The following is a 23,267-nucleotide window of genomic DNA, read 5'->3' as shown; positions in this document are numbered from 1 at the left end:
TATAATAGAGGACAAGAAAAATCGTCAGAAGCTTTTAAATCTTTTGACCTCGGTTCTAAAGCTTTAAATACAAAGACGCAGCAGGATCGATTGAGGGGGGGAAAAAGAAAATCATCCATTCGATTAAGCCCACTTTTTTGAAACTGCTGTCAGATACCTAGACCCAACCCTGAAACGCCCTGTCTAAATTAGATTGTAAGCTCTTCCGAGCAGGGACCGCCTATTGTATGTTAAGCTGTAGGGCGCTGCGTACGGCTTCCTGCTTGTGACGTCAGCGCGCAGCCGAACGCAGCGCCGACGGCGTCCGAATTTCAGCGGCGGCCAAAGCCTGTGACGCCACACGGCGGCAGGCCAGCGCTGTTGTGACGTCAGATCGCAGCAGGGCGCAGGCGCGGCGGCGGCGGGGGCGGAACCTTGTGCGCGGCGGCACTGGCGGCTGCGTGCTTGGCCGGAGCGCATAGACGGGAGGACTCGCGCACGCCTGAGCCACTCGGCCGGAGACGGGGCTCGGAGCGGCCGGGCGGGAGACCGGGAGACGGAGCGGCGGCGGCATGGCCGAGAGCATGGTGAGGCCGGCGGCGCCGGGGATGAGGCAGCACTTTTGCCCGCTGACAGCTCGGGCCTTGCTACGGCCGCGCAGCCTCCGCCTCCGGCCGGGAAGGGGACGGGCCGGGCTAGGGGCCTCCGGCTCGCCCCACCTCAGCCAGCCAGGCGGCTCCGGACCCGGTGCATGCCGGGAGTTGTAGTTCGGGCCGGGGATCCCCAGCGGTGTCATTGCTTTCCTAGGATTTCGGGAGGGGGGGGTTTATTCCATTGTTAGTCCCATGATATTTCGCTCATCTTATTTTCTCTGTCACACTTTCCTGTCATCGAGGTCATACAAATTTAGATCCTTGAGTAGACTAATGGTTAGGGCCCCTGGTTCAAAATAAACTAGTCTACACCATACCAGTAGACTTTTCTCAGCTGGGAGTGCGTGTGATGGCGGAAGCCTCCTAGAAGTAATTTGGGCTGTTTATGTGACTCTGTTTTCCTGTCCTATAACTTAGAACTTTTTAGAAAGGGTGATCTATCAAGTTTTATTAAACTATAAACATTTTGTCCAGGTGACTTCTAAAATTACTTGGACAAAGGGCTAGATCCACTAAGCAAACCGATTGTGTACGACCCCTTTGCAACCTGATTCACTAACATCGCCTTCGATCCCGATCCGTGCATGCGAAGTAGGCAGGGACACGGTTCACTAAACAAATCTGGGACACCCACTAGGCTGGCCGATCAACAGAAGAAGCAACTTCTGGGGACCAGTCGCACATGTCCCTGCTGACTCTCCTGCTCCAGAAATCTCCCACGTTTGGGGGAGGGGGCATTTTTTGATAGGTCTGCCTGTCTTTTCATTTTTTTCCCCATGGCACAGATATTTTGCATATGTTACACACACAAAATATCTGCTCCATAAAAAAAAAAAAAGACAGGCAGACCTGTCAAAAAATGGCCGGGCCGCCCTCCTGCCACCAAACAACTACAACCGGCCGGCTTGGCCCCCCCGACCAGACACCCTCCCTGTACCTAAAAGTTGGGAGCAGGAGGGGTGATCAGTCCCTCCTTAGGCCTCCAGCGCTGTCTTCGGAAGCAGGAGGAATCGCAAAGTCCTCTTGCTCCTCCATGACGCAACGCGAATGTGGGCCTTAGGCCCCACTCGGGTGTATCATGTGTTGCAAGGAGAGGAGCCTAAGGCCCTGATTGGCTCAGGCCCCTGAGCCTGAGGCGCCTGAGCTAATCAGGGACTTTCTTAGGGTTGAACCTAAGGAAGTCCCTGATTGGCTATTGCTTTGCTCAGCCTTAAGGAAATCCCTGATTGCCTCAGGCCCCTTAGCCAATCAGGGTCTTAGGCTCTTCCCTGTGTATCACATGATGCACCGGGGCTGGGCCTAAGGCCCACATTCGGGTTGCATCATGGAGGAGGAGCAGGAACAGGAGAACTTTGCAGTTCCTCCTACTCCCGAAGACAGCACTGGAGGCCTAAGGAGCAGGAGGGACTGAGCACCCCTCCTGCTCCAACTTTTAGGTACGGGGTGGGCAGGGCCTGCCAGTTGCAGTCATTTGGTGGCAGGAAGGAGTTGGCATCCCTCCTACCATATTTGCGCGGGTGGGGAGGGCAGCATTGGGTGGAGCGGTGGGGGCACTTTGTCAGGTAGGGGGAGGCTTTTTAAAAAAATTTTTTCTTTGTAGGCCTGATATTTTTTGGCCCATTAAAAAAATGAAAAAAAAAAGCCAGCAGAAGTCCTAACAGCAGTGATAGGAGGATGCTTCTTCATCAGGGCTCTCCCCGACTCAGTCCGATCCATGCAGTTGTTAGTCATTTAGGTTATTGATTCAGTCTTCAGTCCTGTCTGTCTTGGACTATTGTAACATAATTTATTTGGGATCTCATAAAAAAATTCTTAACAGATTAAGAATAATACAAAACTCAGCGGTTCGTTTGATCTTCAGTCTGAAAAAACATGATCATGTTAGCTCTTATTATAGACAGCTTAATTGGTTACCGTTTGATGCAAGAATTTTATTCAAATTTGGTTGCATCTGCTTTAAAGTTTTATTCGGTTTAGCTCCAGCTTATCTTGTCTCTCATTTTTGAATTTCATAGAAGAAATGTGAATACATGCAAATCTTACTGGTTTGCATTTCCATCACCTAAAGCTTGTCATTATACAAGATTTTTTGATCAAACATTAGCATTCCAAGCTAGTAAAATGAACACCTGGCGGAGTATCTTAATTCCTCAAGCTCAATCTTACCATGCTTTTAGAAAAACACTGAAAACCTACTTGTTTGATAAATTCATACCTTAATTGTTTTAGTATTGTATTTATGATTTGTCATGTGGTGCATTTATAAGATTCGCTTTTCTTGATGTAAACCGCCTAGAATTCATTGGTATGGCGGTATACAAAAATAAAGTTTATTATTATTATTGAGGGCGTGCCTTCGATCACCCCCATTTGCATGAAGATGGTTGGTGAATCGGTCGGCCTGCCTCCAGTCGCTCATGGATCGGACACGGATGGGAAGGTTAGAGAATCTAGGCCAAAGTGCTTTGGTATTTATCTTTTTGAGATTATCGAACACAGTCACCCAAATGTCTCTTGCTTTATGAATGTTACTACCTGTTCCTTTGCAGTAGTAGCTCAAGGTGAGCTAGTCAGGTATACTGGAGGGCTCACAATCTAATCTGAGGGGCTGTTGCAGGTAGCAGTGCATGTTTACCTTTACTTAGGAAGACCTACACTCAGGATTTTATGGAAGCATTAAGGGAAAGGGAAAAGATTTGGGCCTGCCTTTTTGTAGTTTACAGCCACACTCAAAGCAGTTTACATACAGGTTCTTCAAGCATTTTCCCTATCTGTCCTGGTGGGCTCACGATCTATCTAAAGTACCTGGAGCAGTGGAGGATTAAATGACTTGCCTGGGTCACAGGGAGCAGCAGCATGGGATTTGAACCCACAACCTCAGGGTGCTGAGACTAGCTGTAACCACCACGTCACACTCCATTGTGCAAAAGCACTCTAGATCAGTGTTTTTCAACCTTTTTACACCTATGGACCGGCAGAAATAAAATAATTATTCTGTGGACCGGCATCGGTCCATGGACAGGCGGTTGAAGAACACTGGGCTAAGTTGTGGGCCAGACCCGTCCATCTCTATCCAATCTCCACCCCAGACCCCGCCCCCATAATAGTACTAATTGCACCTTGCATGTCCCGTGCCTCATCTGGAAGCCTTCCCTTTGACGTTGCAACGTCAGAGAGAAGACTTTTGGTTCAGGCACAGGATGCTCGTAGGAGCCACTGCCTGTGGCTTTGTGCACTGAATCAGTTAGGAAGAGGGAGTTGGCTCGAAGATAACGCCGCATCGATCGCACTGTGAACCGGCGGTTGAAGAACACTGTTTTGGGCCTGATGCACGTGCTGGCCCTGTGGACCGGCAGGAAATTTCTGTGGACCGGCACTGGTCCATGGACCGGTGGTTGAAGAACACTGCTCTCTCAGAGATCTCGGTGGGAGAACCGCTAGCCACCAGTGACCATAACATGGTATGGTTCAACCTTAGGAAAGGCTTCCCTAGATCACAAACAAAAACAAGGGTACTCAATTTCCGGGGCACTGACTTCACACGCATGGGAGACTTCGTCCATCAGACGCTTCAGGTTCAAGAAGTAACGGAGAATGTAGAGGTTATGTGGTCAACCTTGAAATCGACCCTTCATGAGGCAACTATCCGCTACATAAAATCAGTAACTAAACAACAAAGAAAAAAGAAACCCCAATGGTTCACTGATGAGGTCTCGTACCTCGTCAAGGATAAGAAAAGAGCGTTTCTCTTGTACAAACGCACGGGGGAAAAAGAAGCAAACATTGAATACAGGACAAAGTCTGCAGCGGTCAAAACAGCAGTCAGGGAGGCCAAACTTCGAATGGAAGAAACTCTAGCGAAGAACATTAAAAAAGGGGACAAATCCTTCTTCAGGTACATTAGCGACAGGAAAAAGAATGCAGACGGGATAGTACGCCTTAGAACGCCAGACGGGAATTATGTGGAAACAGATTCTGAAAAAGCCAAACTACTGAACAATTACTTCTGTTCAGTCTTTACCTGCGAGGCGCCAGGGTACGGGCCACGGCTGGAAGCAAAGGAAAACAAGGAAGACCCATTTCTGAATTTTGAGTTCACACCAGCTGATGTTTACAGAGAACTTTCAAGACTCAAGGTGAACAAAGCCATGGGACCAGACAATTTACACCCAAGAGTGCTCAGAGAGCTGTGCGATGTTCTGGCGGAACCGTTAGCCATGCTCTTCAATCTCTCCCTAAGTACGGGGAGAGTCCCCCTGGACTGGAAAACAGCTAACGTCGTTCCTCTGCACAAAAAGGGTTGCAGAGCAGAGGCTGCGAATTACAGACCGGTGAGTCTCACATCAATAGTGTGCAAACTTATGGAAACTCTACTTAAAGGTAAATTAGACACGATAATGGATGAAGGGAATCTAAGGGATCCCTGTCAACATGGATTCACCAGAGGCAGGTCATGCCAATCCAATCTTATAAGCTTCTTCGATTGGGTGACAGGAAAGCTGGACTTGGGAGAGTCTCTGGACATAGTGTACTTGGATTTCAGTAAAGCTTTCGACAGTGTCCCACACCGTAGACTACTAAACAAGATGAAATCAATGGGTTTGGGTGAGAAACTAACTGCATGGGTCAGTGATTGGCTGAGTGGAAGACTTCAGAGGGTGGTGGTCAACGGCACCCTCTCTGAGACATCGGAGGTAACTAGTGGAGTGCCGCAGGGCTCAGTCCTGGGACCATCCCTTTTCAACATATTCATAGGGGACTTGACCCGGGGGCTTCAGGGTAAAGTAGCACTGTTCGCCGATGATGCCAAACTGTGTAACATAGTAAGTGAAAGCAACCTACAGGATAGTATGACACAAGATCTGATCACGTTAGAAAACTGGTCCTCGACATGGCAGCTAGGCTTCAACGCTAAAAAATGTAAGGTCATGCATCTCGGCAGAGGAAATCCATGCAGAACATACTCCTTGAATGGAGAAACGCTAGCTAGGACCTCAGAGGAACGGGACTTGGGGGTAATCATCAGTGCAGACATGAAGGCTGCCAAACAAGTAGAGAAGGCCTCGTCAAAGGCAAGGCAAATGATGGGATGTATCAATAGAAGCTTCGTCAGCCGTAAACCTGAAGTCATAATGCCACTCTATAGAACCATGGTGAGACCCCATCTGGAATACTGTGTGCAATTCTGGAGGCCACATTACCGGAAAGATGTGCTTCGAGCTGAGTCGGTCCAGAGGATGGCCACTAGGATGGTCTCCGGACTCAAGGGTCTCTCATACGAAGAAAGACTGGGCAAACTGCAGCTCTATACCCTAGAGGAGCGCAGGGAAAGGGGTGACATGATTGAGACATTTAAGTACGTCACGGGTCGTGTCGAGGTGGAAAACGATATATTCTTTCCCAAAGGACCCTCGGTCACAAGGGGGCACCCGCTCAAACTCAGAGGAGGGAAATTTAGTGGTGACACCAGGAAGTATTTCTTCACAGAAAGGGTGGTAGATCACTGGAACAGACTTCCGGAGCAGGTGATCAAGGCCACCAGCGTGCTCGACTTTAAGAATAAATGGGACATCCACGTGGGATCCCTACGAGGGTTGAGTTAAGGAACAGGTCATTAGCATTCAGACTTAATGGGGTGGGTCAATAGAGTGGGCAGACTTGATGGGCTATGGCCCTTTTCTGCCGTCATCTTTCTATGTTTCTATGTTCTATGTTTCTAGATGCATTTTTGTACCAAGCTGTGGAAGGAACTACAGTCCTTACATCTTATCCAGACTTGCGTGGCCGGGGAGCGGAAAATCCCTGAGCAGCTGTGTAGAATAGCATAGTAGCCTCTAAGTGGTAATAGTGGTTAAGACAGAGGGAAAAGCTAATGCTCAGTACCTAGGCAGTGCTCGTAGGCACAGTGGGGCAGGCTGATGCATCTGCATTATTATAGTTCCTTGTAGCTGTGGAACAACTCTGGTAGTTACTATATGTAATTTTCCTGCATACCTGTCTGAGCTTGTGAGAGGAATTTAAAAAGCTAGTTCCTTAGTCTGGTTATTTTTTCTTGCATCTAGTTAAGAGTGAAAGGGGCAAACAGAAATTAAGCCTTGCTCTGCAGGGCCACCATGTACCTCCGTATGAGTTTGGTCCCTTTCTGAAATCAGAATGCTGGTTTGGATGTGGATGAAAGATTTCTGGTCTATTACCAAATCCAGTCTTGTTTTTAGCATTTTCTTGAGTCCTGCAGTGGCAGCTGCCAGCTGCTTATTAATGCCCCAGTCTCACGAGGGATTTCATTGCTGTTCCATGCTGGATGTCTTGTGTTCTGTGAATGATTTTACCATTTCTAGTTGTTTCCTGGCATGCTGGAGCCTTATCCATGGGCATGTTTCCCAGTTTTTCTCATGCTGAGTGCTGTGAGACACTGCACCCTGTGTGTGTGTATGCCTATAGCTACATATATATGTGCATACCGTATATCCACTACAGTAGATATTGGACAGGATTCCTAGGCCAGCACAAAAGATTTGCTTTTAAATGCACACACGTTTTTGTCTTTCTTTTTTAATGGATAAATGCCAATTGTTCATGTTGAATTTGAATGATAGCATGCTATGTTTCTGATTACCTGAGGCCTGCCAACAGGTTCGCATAATGCCAGCCACCTCTTCACTGATGCTCAGGAATCATTTCTGGTTTTGCATAATTACAATCCAGGACATAGCTAAAGATATTCTGCCCAAGATGCATTTGAGAAAAAAGTTATTCGTTGTGGGGTTTTTTTTTTGTCTAAACCTACAAAAGCCTTAGTGTGTTGGAAGGTCCACATGGTGTACAAACCATAACAGAAGAAAATTTTACAACTGTGGAATTCCCGGTTTATAGCTTTATGTTATGAGGGATTACAAGCATCTCTATTTGTAAAGCTTTTAGAAAAGCTTTATTATTTGTTTTTCTATTTTGTGTGTTCTGTTTTTAACTATAAGAATATTAGCTGTATGGCAGTGGGTGGCACAGAAATAAATGAAATGAAAAGGAAACAAGTGTTAATGCAGATTGTAAAGGTTATTTGTTGTTGGATCATGACTCATGAAAATGCTTTCCAAATATGACAAGTACTATACACTTTTTCTTTCTTTCTTAGCTATTCTTTAATTATTCTTCATTTCTGCCACAAAGCTTCTGTTTTTCAAATCTTCACTTTCAGCCCCAGCTGCAGAAAACTGAGTACATTTACTATATTTATTCAATAAAGTATAATTTATTCAATAAAGTATAATTTCAGAAAATTATAAGAATTTCCTGCATGTGCATTGGTGTTCTAAGGTTTAGCTTTCTCTCGAATATAGCAGACATGTGCTATGTTCTACAGAAAGCTAAATTTTAGCACATCAATGCACACGCAGGAAGTCCTTATAATTTTCTAAAATATACTTTATTGACTGTATTGAACAAATATAGTAGAAGTACAGTTGGTAGATTTTGGGGTATTGCAGCTGGAGATGAAGATTTGAAGAACTGAAGCTTTGTGGCAAAGGGAAGGTATTCCAAGTTCCAGAGATGAAATGCTGAATTATTCATGTGTGTGGTCAGATAGCTCTGATCTGAAGAAGGATTACCTTTGAAAGCTAATCTAACCATGCTCCAGTTAGTCCAATAAAAAAGGTATCACTTACAGCCTGTTTTACAAAGCCATGCTGCAACAGCCCCAAAGCCTTTAGATCTGTATGGGTTTCGGGGCCGTTACCGCGCAGCTTTGTAAAACAGGCCCTTGGATTCTTTTTGTTTTATTTCTACATGTCTTTTTTAAAGTACATACACGTCGATTGAATTTTAAATAACAGCAACAGAAATACAACAAACAGCAGTGCATAGAAATAGCTATACAGAAGTAAATTAGCAATCAGAAATATAAGTATCCAGTTTGACCTCAAATTCTGACATGGGGTATAAGAATAACCCTACTGGGTCAGACCAGTGGTCCATCTAGCTGAGGATCGTATTTCCACAGTGGCCATTCCACATCACAAGTACCTAGTGGAAACCTGATCCCAGGGCAAACAGTGGTTACCCCATGTCATCCTCCAGGAAGTTCGGGTGTCCTTCCGGGGAACAAAGATTAACTTCACCACAACAGATGACAAAAAAATCAGTCAATCTTGGGTTATCTCAAGAGATAGGGTTTTGTAATCCCATGGACTTCCAAATTACAGTCTTATATTTCTGATTGCTAATTTACTTCTGTATAGCTATTTCTATGCACTGATGTTGTATTTCTGTTGCTGTTATTTAAAATTTAATAGACGTGTATAAAAAAGACATTTAGGAAACGCTTAAAAACATATCTGTTCCTGAAGTATTTAGGCAATTGACCTGTACAATCTTAACCCACAATAACTGATCCCTAGAGATGTTAATCACTAGCTTCTAACTTTGTATATTCTACTCAATTTGTAGCATCTTTTAATCATTGTAAACCGCATAGAACTTCACAGTCCTGCGGTATAGAAATTGTTGTTATTATAAGTAAAAGGCTTCTGAATCCCTTAAACTGTAGACATTTGAGTGCCTGTGGAGTCCAAGTAGTCCTACAGGTTTTTTTTCTGATCACGAAGAAGATTATCTGTTCTGAAGATAGGGCTATATGCAGTAAAGATTCTCTCTAGGAGCGATTGATGCACTATCAAGTTTGTATGCAAATGATTTGCACAGAGGTGCAAATCATTTGCAAGCAAACATGACAGATTGACACATGCGCAGAATCCTAAAAGCAGTGATGGGGGAAGCAGCCAAGCGATGCCAATTTTCTCTCATCCTACATTTATCGGGGGTCATGGGGGAGGGCCGCCATTGGTGGTAGGGAACTTTTTTTCATGGGACAGATATTTTGCATGTGTAACACAGAAAATATCTGTGCCTTTGAAAAGAAAAAAACCCCAAAACAGGCAGATCTGTCACTGACACAGTCTAGACCAGTCGGTTTTTCTGATCACTAAAACCCCTTTTTTTTTTTTTAATAGCCAAGCGATGTTAGTGCATCAATTGCTTGGCTACTTTGCATGGGGTTTTAGCTAATTTCCATGGGTGATCGAAGGAAAAAACACTTGGTGGGCTGTTTTGTACATCGGTTTGGTAAAAACGATTGTCGCTAAAGCTGTGAAAAATATTTGCTCATTTCAGTGTGCCAGACCTTAAAAAGTTTGAGACACTGTCCCATGTAATGCGTGACCAAAAACAACTCCAGATCATAATGGAAGTAATAACCTGTCTTGTCTTGAAGGTATATTATGAAGCATATTAGAGCAGTGCTTTTCAACCAAGTCCGCAGGGCACACCCAGCTACTCAGGATTTCCACAGTGGATATGCATGAAAGAGATTGGCATGGGCTGCCTTCATTATATGTACGTAGATTTCCCATGCATATTCATTGTGGAAAACCTGTCTGGCTGGGTGTGCCCTGATGACTAGGTTGAGGACGCCTGTATTAGAAGGGGCAACGTGAAGGTAAAGGGGAAACAAGAATATTCAGGAGTGAAAAAATGAAATCTTCAGTATTTTCTTTTGGACATGCTGTAATAGTTTGAATTTTAGACCAACTTCTTGTGCTGTGTGTATCCATTTTAAGAACACTGCTTGCTTTGTCTCATGATAGATAATTCGCATCCAGTCACCAGAGGGGGTGAAGCGCATTACAGCTAGTAAACGGGAAACAGCTGCAACATTTCTTAAAAAGGTAAATCTCTGCTTTCCTCCAAATTCTTGACGGAAAGGAGCTTTGTCCCTCCTCATGCACATCTAGTTAAGGATAGCAATTCTGTTAGTTGTTGTGATAGATCTCAGAATTGCTTTTGATATTGACTTTTTAAACATAATAAAGCTGTGACATGTTTCAGAGAGTAGCTAAATGGACATCCATATTAATTGGTCTGCCACGTAACTTGTGTTAGATGGGTTGGAAACATGATGGGGGGGGGGTGTAAGTTTCAGCTTCTCTTTGCTTAAATCAAAGGGTTTATTTGCTCCTGCTTGTCTAGTAAGCGCTCGGACACAAACAGAACAGACCCAGAGTTGCTGAAAAGGACACCTGGTAATAAGAAAGTAAATTAGTGGCATGAGGCAGTAGTTTGAGAGCTGTAATGGGCAGTGGCACCTCATGCTCACATTGGGTTTCTAAAAGAGCTCTTATGGAACTTCTTAGCATTTGGACCATTACAGTAGTCCAGAGGAAATGATTATACCAACCAAGACTGCAGCACAGCTTAAGAATACTCATATCAAAACATCACAGGATATACAGGCAGTCCCCGAGTTTCAGATGCCTGATTTAAGTATGACTTGTACTTGAGAACGTGGTCACAGCTTCATTTGATTTCACTGAGCAGTATTTCCCGTGGCCTAGACTCCAACACTTCTCCTGTAGCAGATTCAGGAATGATGCATGACCACATTAAGAACAGTGTGTGGTTGTGCCTGCTGTACCTTAGGGAACAGTTGGCCCTTTTGTTAGCTGGAAGCAGAGGTAAGCAGCAAGAATCTGAAAATCTACAAATCCGACTTAAGAACAGCTTTAAAAATGTAACTCGTTCTTAACCCGGAGTCTGCCTATATTTCCTTTAGTAGCTTTGGAGAGAGGGTTTGTAGAAATATAGAAAGATAAAGACCCTATGGCCTATCCAAGCTGCCCAGTCATACCATCTTATACAGGGGTGTCAAAGTCCCTCCTGGAGGGCCGCAATCCAGTCGGGTTTTAAGGATTTCCCCCAATGAATATGCATGAGATCTATTTGCATGCACTGCTTTCATTGTATGCTAATAGATCTCATGCATATTCATTGGGGAAATCCTGAAAACCCGACTGGATTGCGGCCCTCCAGGAGGGACTTTGACACCCCTGATCTAATATCTCTTCCTGTCCCTTTGGAATCTTATGTGCTTGTCCCAAACTTTCTTGAATTCAGATAGTTTTCATCTCCACAGGGTCGCTGTCCCACAAATTCACCGCTCTTTCCCTGAAGAAGTATTTCCTCGGGTTACACCTCTCTCTGTCCCATTTTACCTTCATCCTATGCCCCTCATTCCACAGCTTTCTTTCAACTGAAAGTGTACGTATTGACATCTTGAAGTCTGTCCCCATACACTTTATGACAAAGGCCACTGACCATTTTAGTAGCCTTCCTCTGGACTGACTCTATCCTGTAATGCGTAGTCTCCAGAATTATAAACAGTACTGTAAATGAAGTCTCACCAGAGACTTATGAAGAGGCACTATGGCCTCCTTCCATTCCTCTCCCTATGCACCCAAGCATCCTTTTCGCTTTTGCTGTCACCTTTTCTAGCTGTCTTAAGATTCTCTTACGATCACCCCCAAGTCCAGTGAGTGTACAGAGCATTCCTCTTACACCAGGAAAAGAAGAGGACATTATATGAGCTGTATTGTCCTTTCAAATACAATGGCTCTGCTTGTACTGCAGAGGTGTATCCTAGTGACAAATTCTGCTGTGACAGGCGAGCAAGGGTGTGGGCCTCGTATCTCCAGTGTTGTAGCTTGGCTTTGAAGGAAGTTGCGTGGCCAGATTACTTTGAATTTGTATGTCCATTTACTTTTACTCATTATTTACGTGAGTTCTTTATTTTTGGCGACTGCATAACCTTTTATTGAACACTAGCTGATGCCCCGGCGTTGCACGGGTATTTAATTATAGCAATAACACTGTAAATGGATTCAAATAAAGATACTTTATAGTGGTGAATGAAATTATTTTTTTACAGCTTAATAAAAAGTACAATATTCAAATTATAATGTGAAATATTTGACAAAATGAAAACAATACAACTAACACAAAACTTGATTATAAACAAAGAGACCCCCAGAACATATCACCCCAGGTAGTGAGGGATCTGCATCCCAAGTTTCGTTCAAATCGGTCAAGCCGTTTTTGAATTACTGTGAGAATGGCAGCTTTGTACATTTTTTCCATTGACATGCATGGGTGAAATCTGATGTTCTGTTTGTAGCTCCGCCCACGTGTGCAGGTGGGCCGCGAGACCCCCAGAACATATCACCCCAGGTAGTGAGGGATCTGCATACCAAGTTTTGTTCAAATCGGTCAAGCCGTTTTTGCATGATCGCGGCACATACACACACACACATACATACCTCCAATTTTATATATATATATATATATATATATATACAGTGGTGCCTCGCATAACGGACGCCTCGCACAGCGAACGCTGCGCACAACGAACTTTATGTCTTGATTCGTACAACGAACTTCGTTTCACACAACGAAGTCGCCCGAGCTGCATCCTTCCGCGCAGGCACTGCGCTTAACTGCCCTCTCTCCGCCTGGCTCCCTCTTGCCCCCCCCGACTCCCCGACACGATCGGGGCAAGAGGGAGCCCAAGCCCTCTTGCCCCCCCGACTCCCCGACACGATCGGGGCAAGAGGGAGCTCAAGCCCTCTTGCCCCCCCGACTCCCCGACACGATCGGGGCAAGAGGGAGCTCAAGCCCTCTTGCCCCCCCGACTCCCCGCCACGATCGGGGCAAGAGGGAGCCCAAGCCCTCTTGCCCCCCGACTCCCCGACACGATCGGGGCAAGAGGGAGCCCAAGCCCTCTTGCCCCGCCGATTCCCCAACTCCCCGACAATATCGGGCCAGGAGGGAGCCCAAGTCCTCCTGGCCACGGCGACCCCCTAACCCCACCCTGCACTACATTACGGGCAGGAGGGATCCCAGGCCCTCCTGCCCTCGACGCAAACCCCCCCTCCCCCCAACGACCGCCCCCCCCAAGAACCTCCGACCGCCCCCCAGCCGACCCGCGACCCCCCTGGCCGACCCCCACGACACCCCCAACCCCCTTCCCCGTACCTTTCTGTAGTTGGCCGGACAGACGGGAGCCAAACCCGCCTGTCCGGCAGGCAGCCAACGACGGAATGAGGCCGGATTGGCCCATCCGTCCCAAAGCTCCGCCTACTGGTGGGGCCTAAGGCGCCTGGGCCAATCAGAATAGGCCCGGGAGCCTTAGGTCCCTCCTGGGGGCGGGGCCTGAGGCACATGGGCCCAACCCGACCATGTGCCTCAGGCCCTGCCCCCAGGAGGGACCTAAGGCTCCCGGGCCTATTCTGATTGGCCCAGGCGCCTTAGGCCCCACCAGTAGGCGGAGCTTTGGGACGGATGGGCCAATCCGGCCTCATTCCGTCGTTGGCTGCCTGCCGGACAGGCGGGTTTGGCTCCCGTCTGTCCGGCCAACTACAGAAAGGTACGGGGAAGGGGGTTGGGGGTGTCGTGGGGGTCGGCCAGGGGGGTCGCGGGTCGGCTGGGGGGGCGGTCGGAGGTTCTTGGGGGGGGGCGGTCGTTGGGGGGAGGGGGGTTTGCGTCGAGGGCAGGAGGGCCTGGGATCCCTCCTGCCCGTAATGTAGTGCAGGGTGGGGTTAGGGGGTCGCCGTGGCCAGGAGGACTTGGGCTCCCTCCTGGCCCGATATTGTCGGGGAGTTGGGGAATCGGCGGGGCAAGAGGGCTTGGGCTCCCTCTTGCCCCGATCGTGTCGGGGAGTCGGGGGGGCAAGAGGGCTTGGGCTCCCTCTTGCCCCGATCGTGTCGGGGAGTCGGGGGGGCAAGAGGGCTTGGGCTCCCTCTTGCCCCGATCGTGTCGGGGAGTCGGGGGGCAAGAGGGCTTGGGCTCCCTCTTGCCCCGATCGTGTCGGGGAGTCGGGGGGGCAAGAGGGCTTGAGCTCCCTCTTGCCCCGATCGTGTCGGGGGTGCCAGGGACCACACGGAGTCACCCACCGTACCACCCGATTCGGGTAAGCGCAGGTATCGGTGGGTGGCTTATTTGCGGGGGGGTGCCTTATTTTACATTTTTTTCTAAAAAGGGGGGGCTGTCTTATTTGATGGCCCTGCCTTATCATCGGGGAAACACGGTAGAAAAAAAAAAAAAAATGAACAGTTAAGTCCCAGTTTTTGCCGCTGAGACTCTGCCCTCTCTCACTGTAAAATTAGACTCTACTTAGTCTGTCTTTAAATTTAAAAAATGTGTGTTGTTTAAAAAACAATTATGTTTTTAGATGTATCTAAATAAAAATAATAACCAAAAATTTATCTTTTTTTATGTCATCTTAGCATATTTTATGCTGCAGAACGAATTATTTTTTTTTACATGTATTCTTATGGGAAAACGCGTTTCACATAACGAACGTTTCGCATAACAAACTTGCTCCTGGAACCAATTAAGTTCGTTGTGTGAGGCACCACTGTATATATTTTTTGAGGGTGTGGCTTAAATTTAACCTGATAGTAGCCATGTTTAACAGCTGTGTGGTTTAAGATTTTCTTTGGAAATAGGTGTCATAAGCTAAAAGAATAACGTATTCAGTATTTTCAGCAGACCTACTTAAACAGGGAGCCGAGCTGTAATTGCACTTATCTTTGTGCAGAGGCCAGTCCTCTCAATGTCAGCCTTGCTAGATTTACCATTGCATCCCAGTATCCCGTTTAGAACATTGATATGAACTCATGCTGAAACCTTTGGATCCTCTTCTGGGTGGTTATTTCAATTGGGGTTGATATTCGGTAGGCCAGTAGCTGAGTAGATTATCTGGCAGTTCAGCATGTCTAATAAGCCAGATCAGTTTGACAGTTGATAACTAGAAAATAATTGATCAGAAGGTGAGAGGAGAGTTTTAGATTTGTTTGGGTAACTCCCGAAATTACCTATACCGGGAGTAGACAATTCCGGTCCTCAGGTCAGGTTTTCAGGGATATCCACAATAAATATGCATGAGATAGATTTGCATCTCAAGGAGGCAGTGCATGCAAATCCATCTTGTACATATTCATGGTGGAGATCCTGAAAACCTGACCTGGCTCCGGCTCTCGAGGACCAGAATTGCCCTGACCTAGACAAATCTTTTCAGTATTCTTATTGTTATACCTATCACATGGACTAGATCAGTGATCTCGAACTCAAACCCTTTGCAGGGCCACATTTTGGATTTGTAGGTTCTTGGAGGGCCTCAGAAAAAAATAGTTAATGTCTTATTAAAGAAATGACAATTTTGCATGAAGTAAACTCTATAGTTTATAAATCTTTCCTTTTGGCTTAGTCTTAATAATATTGTAATTTATAGCGAAAGAGACATATGATCAAGAAACTGTTTTATTTATTTATTTATTTATTTAATTTATTTATAGAATTTTACAATATTACCAAGCATATACATCTTGTACAGTAAAGTGAGATCAAACAATATACTAAACTAAGATTCAAAAGTTAAGATATACCACGATCATAATTCCATTTAATTAAAAAATAAAAATAGATAAATAAAATAATAATAATCTAGCTAATCTCACACTAGTCCTCAATGTTTATTGGATCCAAGATTAAAGAGTAGAATAGGTATAATTCAAATTAATTAAAAGAAAATCCATGTCTTACTAAAGTGCAGGGAGCTAACTTTCCATGGATGCTGTTATTCCTTTTTCAAGACGTTTCACTGAGAGAAAACTAATCAATTGAGATGGCTCTGTAAAAATATACTTCAATGATAAATATCTAACCACACATTTACATGGATATCTCAAGAAGAAAATACCCCCTATTTGAGTCACTCCAGGTTTTAGGAGTAGAAATTCTTTCCTTCTTTTTTGAGTCTCTCTGGAGACATCAGGAAAAATCTGAATATGTTGTCCCAGGAAGTCTTTGGACCTATTTTTAAAGAAAAGTTTTAATATCCAATCCTTGTCTGGAGCCAAAGCGACAGACAACAAGAGAGTGTCTGGTACAGCCAATTCTCTATCAGATTGTTCCAGTATTGCGGAAATGTCCAATGACCTCTCCTGGGGTTCCTCAATTTTTTCTTCTTCTTTGGATTGGGGCTTGGCAGGAAGGTAATACACTCTTGTAAGAGGAGGTAAGGAGCTTTCAGGAATTTCCAATATTTCCATAAAATATCTTTTCACCATTTCTCTAGGAGAAGTTGACAAGATCTTTGGAAAATTTATAAATCTCAAATTATTAATTCGACCATTATTCTCCTGCATTTCCAACTTCTTCCTGAGTATTATATTATCTTTAACCAACAGATCTTGATTTTGTTTCAAAAGCATTAGCTCCTTATTTGTATTTTGTGACTCTGTTTTAAATTGTGACATATCCTGCTTTAAGACATTTATTTCTTCTTTTTGTTCTTTTAATTCCTTATCCAAACTTTTTATTTGAGGATTTAGAGAATTCCCCAAATTCACTACCAAGTCCCATAATGCATCGAGTGTGACTTTAGGGGGTTTTGTGGGTGAAAAAAGTTGTAATGATGTAGTGTCTAAATGTTCTGAAATTAGCTTTACCTCAGTGGCGTCTTGTATTCCCCCAACCTCTGTTGTCCCGGTCGCAAGTCCTTGCAGAGAGAACATGTCACTCTGCGTTGTCATATTCGGCGAGCCCTCCATGCTAGCCTCTGGGAACAAAGAAGAAACCACCTCCTCGGGTGCATTCTGGTTCCGTGGAGAGCTAGCTGCTTGCGGCGTCGGTTGAAGGGATGGCATCCTAATGTCGGGGCTAAGAGTGACATCGAGCTCAGGGGATCTCCCCACCGCACTACTCTCCGGCGGTGTCCCCAACGAGCTAGCACCCGACTCTTCTTGCTCCCGTTGTAGGCGTCGGAGAAAATTATCAATAGTAACCACTGGGGTTAAGGGTCGCCGGGAGGCTCCTCCGGCATTCCTTCCCCGTCTTTTCGGCATTGTTAAGGAAAATTTCGACGACGTCCTCACTGCAGCAGACGTGTAACGACCATCTTAGATCCAATTATGGAGAGCAGAGTCCGACTCAGGTCTATATACCCCAAATAAAAGTTACCCACAATTGACTCCCGGACTCCTTGTGGCTCCTAAGGGGCGTGCCCTAAGGGGGCCGCGCGGCTGCGGCCGCAACCGCAGCAGCGGCTGCTTTTACGATGTTGGAGACGGACCCAGTGACGTCAGGGGTCCGTCTCTGTGGATGCCTGTCAACGCTGCCAACAGGAAAGGAAGCCGCTGCTGCTGGAATCCGAGACCAGCAACGAGTCTCACCACAACTGTCCTCCAGTCCGGTAACTGCTCCCCAAGAAACTGTTTTATTTTACTTTTGTGATTATGATAAACATACCGAGGGCCTCAAAATAGTACCTGGCGGGCTGCATGTGGGCCACGAGTTTGAGACCACTGGACTAGATGCACATAATGCTTTATACAGTAACATAGTAACTAACAGCAGAAAAAGATCCTCATGGTCCATCCAGTCTGCCCAACAATGTGGCTAGAGCCTCGCCCACCACTCCATATTAGGCCCAGGTTACCTATGTTTAAATGCTGGTTGTGAAATCACCACCATTCCAACCATATAAGCAGCCAAAAATGATGGAGATGATATAGTCAAGATGCCTTCCCTTCCCTCCTAAGCTACACAGTTTCCCCACTCGCAGCATGTGACAATGAGATAATCAACACATGGAGCTGTTGAACCTTCACCTGTCTCTCACCACGTGAGGGACACAGACCATACAAGTCTGTCTGGCATCAGCTTCCGTTCCCCATGCTGGATTTGGCCACCTTTCTTTGTACCTCACTCTCTGGTTATGCCTCTCTATGGAGTCGAGCATTCTTCAGGCAAGAATGCTCGCCATCGCCTTGTCACGCTTTCTTTCTGCCTTGATATCTTCGGACACCATCACCACAAGGTCTCTCTCTTGATCCCCTAGCATACACTTCTCTCTTGGATTTCTGCATCCCAAGTGATTCACTTTGCACTTCTGCACATTAAATCTTAACTGCCAAACATTAGACCATTCTTCTAATTTTTGTAGATCCCTTCTCCTGTTGTCCACACACCCGCTGGGGAGTCTACTGTGTTGCAAATCTTGATGTCGTCTTCAAAAAGACAAACATTATTTTTTCTTCCAACCCTTCAGCAATGTCTCTCACAAATATGTTGAATAGGATCAGCCCCAGTACAGATCCTTGAGGCACTCTTCTACTTATATTTCTATCTTCTGAGAAAACTCTGTCACCCTCTGCCTTCTGTCAGTCAACCAGTTCTCAATCCACTCTATGTTCTAACTTTAACCCACTGAGTTTATTTATGAGCTGCCTTTGAGGGCCTGTGCCAAAAGCCTTTGAAATCCAAGTAGTCTACATCTGTGTCCAAAAATCAATCAGATTCGTTTGGTATGATTTTTCTTTGGTGAAGCCATGTTGCCTCGGATCTTGTAATCCATTGGATTCCAGGAAACTTAACTGTCATTTCATTGAGCAGTGCCTCCATTACTTTTCCAGCCACCGAAGTAAGGCCTACCGACCTAGAGTTTCCCGCCTCTTCTCTGACTTTACTTTTGTGAAGAGGGACCACATCCGCTCTTCTCCAATCCTGTGGAACCTCCCCTGTCTCAAAGGATTTATTATACAAATCTTTAAGAGGACCTGCTGGAACCCCTCTGAGTTCTCGCAAGGTTCTGGGATGGATCCCATCTGGTCCCATGATTTTGTTCATAAATACTTTCTTCTGTAAATGGTGTAATATCGGCTTCAATTTCATATGTACCTTTTAACAGCAGACAGAAGTCCTACTCCCAAATTTTTCTTGGTGAAGAAAGAAGTATTTATTAAGCACCTCTGCTTTTTCCTCATCGGAGACACACATAATACATTATATTAGTGATTTCTATTCCACCATTACCTTGCGATTCAAGGTGGATTACATAAGAATTATCATGATGTTATGACATATAGGCGGATTACATAAGAATTGTCATGAAATTAGGTAATACATAATGAGTTATTTGAACATTTTAGATTTCATAGAAGCATAGAATATGACGGCAGAAAAGGGCCATCAGCCCAACAAGTCTGCCCACTCTAAGAGCCCTCCCCCCTAAGCACTTCCTCGAAGTGAACCCACATACTTATCCCATTTTTTCTTAAAATCGAGCACATTGCTGGCCTCAATTACCTGAAGTGGAAGATCATTCCAACGATCAACCACCCTTTCGGTGAAGAAATACTTCCTAGTGTCACCATGAAATCTTCCACCCAAATCGGATGCCCTCTTGTTGCCGTAGGTCCTGTAAGAAAAAAGATGTCTTCTTCTACCTCAATATGGCCAGTAACATATTTGAACGTCTCTATCATGTCTCCCCTCTCTCTGCATTCCTCGAGAGAGTATAGCTGCAACTTACCTAGATGTTCTTCATATGGGAGATCCTTGAGTCCTGAGACCATCATAGTGGCCATTCGCTGAACCGACTCTATTCTCAGCACATCCTTTTGATAATTTGGCCTCCAAAATTGAACACAATATTCCAGATGAGGTCTCGCCATGGACCTGTACAACGGCATTACAACTTTGGGCTTTTGGCTGACAAAACTTCTATAGATGGAACACAGCATTTGTCTAGCCTTGGATGATGATTTCTCCACTTGATTGTCAGTCTTCATATTTTCACTAATGATTGCTCATAGGTCCCGTTCTGCAACAGTTCTTGTTAAGGTCTCACCATTCAGGGTGTAAGTTCTGCATGGGTTTCCGCTGCCAAGGTGCATAACCTTACACTTTTTAGCATAAGGAGTAGATAGTATAGTTAGGTGAAGTTTGGGATCTGGTCGTGTTAAATAGGTTTTATGTATTTTTTGAAGAGTAAGGTTTTTGTTTCTTTTTTGAAGGTTTTGTAGTCTGTGGTCGAAGACAGCAGATTGGTGAGTTTGTCTAGTTTTGCTGCTCTGGTGGCCATTAGGTAATACAATTCTGCTATTTTATTTTCTCCTAGCTTGCTGAGCAATTTTGGGGGGCATAGGAGTAGATATGAAAATGACTCTTAATCATTTATTTATTACAAAAATAAGATCCTTTGAAGGACTCCAACTTTAGGCAAGCAATAAAAACATTCCTGTTCACCTAATTCCCACGACCGATAGATTACAAAGAAATGTATATTGATACAAGATCCTCGGTAAGTGTCATTAAAATAAAAAAAATTGTACTGTAACATACATAACATAACATAAAACTCACTTGTATACCGCAAATACCATTAAGTTCTATGCGGTTCACAAAGACTAGTAATACAAATGGATAGACATCCGATTTCTAACTTCCGAAGTGTTCCCTAAAAAGATAACGATTTTAAGGCGCGTTGAAATTGTTGATATGAAGTTGGGATAATAGTGGTTCCTGAAATTTTTTGTATTTACATCCTTTCACAGAAGGGGAAAAAAACAATGAGTGAGTTTTCCTAGGATGTTTAGAATTTGTGCTAATAAAAGATTCCATAAGATACTCAGGAATTCAGCCTGTTAGTGCCTTAAAACAAGTTCAGCCCAACTTAAATTTAACCCGTGCCTCAACTGGAAGCCAATGCTGTCGACAATAAAAATCACTAACATGGCCATACTTCTATAAATTGAAAATCAATCTAACTGCTGCGATCTGAATCATGCGTAGTCTATGAAGGTTTTTCTGAGTACCTACAAGATAAATAATAGTTATTATTATTTATTATTAATTTCCATAGCGTATAAAAACCCTTTCGAACCAATGAATCGACCTGATTTTTCATTGTAAGGGTACGATCTAGAAGTACGCCAGTAGTATAACTGTGACAAATTTAACGTGTAAACTGTATACAATACTCCCCCGATATTCGCAGGGGTTCCATTCCAGGAACCCCTGCAAATGTTGAAAAACTGCGAATAAGGTTTTTAGCAGGGGAGACAGGAGAGGGCAGCTCCTGATTGGTGAGGCCCGGCTTTAATACTGGAAGAGGCGGTCGGAGCATACCACGAGTGATTTCCTTCACTCGCTGGCACTCCGGCTGCCCTCTCCTGCCTGGTCATTTTGTGTGTGTGTGCCAAAATGCTGCTAAAGCGGTCATTTTGGATTTCCTGATTTGAATTTAAAAACCTCCGTCTGCCTCAAAAGACCTGGATTTTGATTAAAATCATTACAGATAGGCTTCTCAGGCTGTTTTACTCCCTGATTCATGCCAGATTTGCGCTGGCTGGCTGACTGAGAAGCGTCCATATTCCACATGCCGTGAGGCATGTGAGGGGGTGGGAGCGCTGGACTTAACCTCCTCTGGTCTCTCTAGGGTGATGCAGTTGCAGAGGCTCATTTTTTCGGTCAAAAATCCCTTAGAGCCCTTGGATAGCGACGTAGTGTTTTAGATGAAGGAAGAAAGTCCTTGTAGATGTTCTTGTGGCATCCTGTTCAGGGCTTTACTGCTGATTTTTCTGGTTTTTATGTTCCAGACTTATATACACTATAGGGGTGTAGCTGCACTGTCGCGGGCCATGCTAGCTGTTGTGCATGGAGGTTTGCTTTCGCAGAGCGTTGTTCTACCTCTGAAGGTTCACTGCAGGAACCAGATGTTCATTCGCAGAAAGACTGGGATGACGCAGGATCAGAACCTATACCTTTTCTCCCTCAAAATGAATCTTCAGTTTTGGAGCATTTAGAGTCTCAAGAGGGGGCTAACAGTCTGGAGGCTATGGCAGCCCTGGACCAAAAGAAAGGACCTGATGGTGTCCTGCCTTTTTCAGTCAGTGGCTTTTCTGGAGATCATAGAATCCTTGTGGGAATTTAAGTTTGAACTCCCGAAGACCTCCGTTGCTCAGGGTCCTGTCATGAGCAGCTCTAAGCCTCAAACCTTGATGCTAACGGAGCATGGGGAGGCTCCGAAGAGTCCCTTGTGGGTTGCCAGGATGATGACAAGCTTGTACCTGTTAGCTCCTGATTCCAACAGCTGTTTCTCCTGCCTAAAGTGGATTCGCTGGTAACAGGCTACAAAATGAACTTCTCTGCCTAGTGAAGATGGGGTGATTTTGAAAGATGTGCAAGTCCACAGGGTGAATTAAAGCCTCAAAAGATATTTTGAGGTCTTGGCTTTGGGGCTGAAGGCAGCGGCATGTCCCTACCATACTATATTGCATCAGGCTCCATCAGAAGAGGAGGATGCTTAACCCCAGTTGCTAACTTTGGGGGAGGATTATGTAGCAGATGCTTGTTATGATGTGTTCAGGATCATGAGCAAGGCAGATCATTGCCCTAAGTCTTTTCCAGACAGTAGACCACACGTGCCTCTGGAGGGACAGGTTGTGATACTTTTCATGGTTTTGTCAGTCCAGTTAAGAGATATTTTGGAGGCTCCTGGTGTGCTCAACTTTCAGGCTCCCGCCCAGAAGCAGCTTCCAAGAATTCCCAATGACACCAGGTCAGTTACTGAACTCCTGCAGATAGGAGGGAGGTTGTTGGTCTACTAAGGGAGGATTTGCTCTGAATACTGGGTCCTGGACATCATTTCAGAAGGCTACAAGCTCAAATTATTTTGTCTTCTACTGAACTTATTTGTGGACTGTCCGGTCGGATGACCAGAGAAAGCAACCAAAGTTCAAACAATGATGAAGCAGCTCATGGCTATCCAAGCTGTAGAGCCCGTACTGTTAGAGGGATCAGGCTTGGGCAGAAGCTCTATATACTTTATTATGCCCAAGAAAGACTCAGACAAATGGAAGCCAGTCCTGGATCTGAAGTCAGTTGCTCTAAAAGCACCCCAATTCTGGATGGAGAATGTGCGTTTGGTCATAGCTTCATTGGCACCGGGGGAATTTCTAGCCT

General features: G+C 45.1%; 1 protein-coding gene across 1 annotated transcript in view; it reads left to right on the top strand.

Annotated features, from left to right (window-relative positions):
• The first annotated feature begins 335 nt into the window (after positions 1-335).
• Positions 336-23,267, top strand: part of NPLOC4 (NPL4 homolog, ubiquitin recognition factor) — a 93,541-nt gene continuing 70,609 nt past the window's right edge. The window contains exons 1-2 of the mRNA XM_033961064.1: positions 336-566; positions 10,274-10,354. Of these exons, the coding sequence (XP_033816955.1) occupies positions 552-566; positions 10,274-10,354 (96 nt within the window). The 5' untranslated portion in view covers positions 336-551. The remainder of the gene's footprint in view (positions 567-10,273; positions 10,355-23,267) is intronic.

The sequence above is a fragment of the Geotrypetes seraphini genome, chromosome 10, assembly GCF_902459505.1.
Source record: "Geotrypetes seraphini chromosome 10, aGeoSer1.1, whole genome shotgun sequence".
Taxonomy (NCBI): Eukaryota; Metazoa; Chordata; class Amphibia; order Gymnophiona; family Dermophiidae; genus Geotrypetes; species Geotrypetes seraphini.
This window is presented reverse-complemented; position numbering and strand designations above follow the sequence as displayed.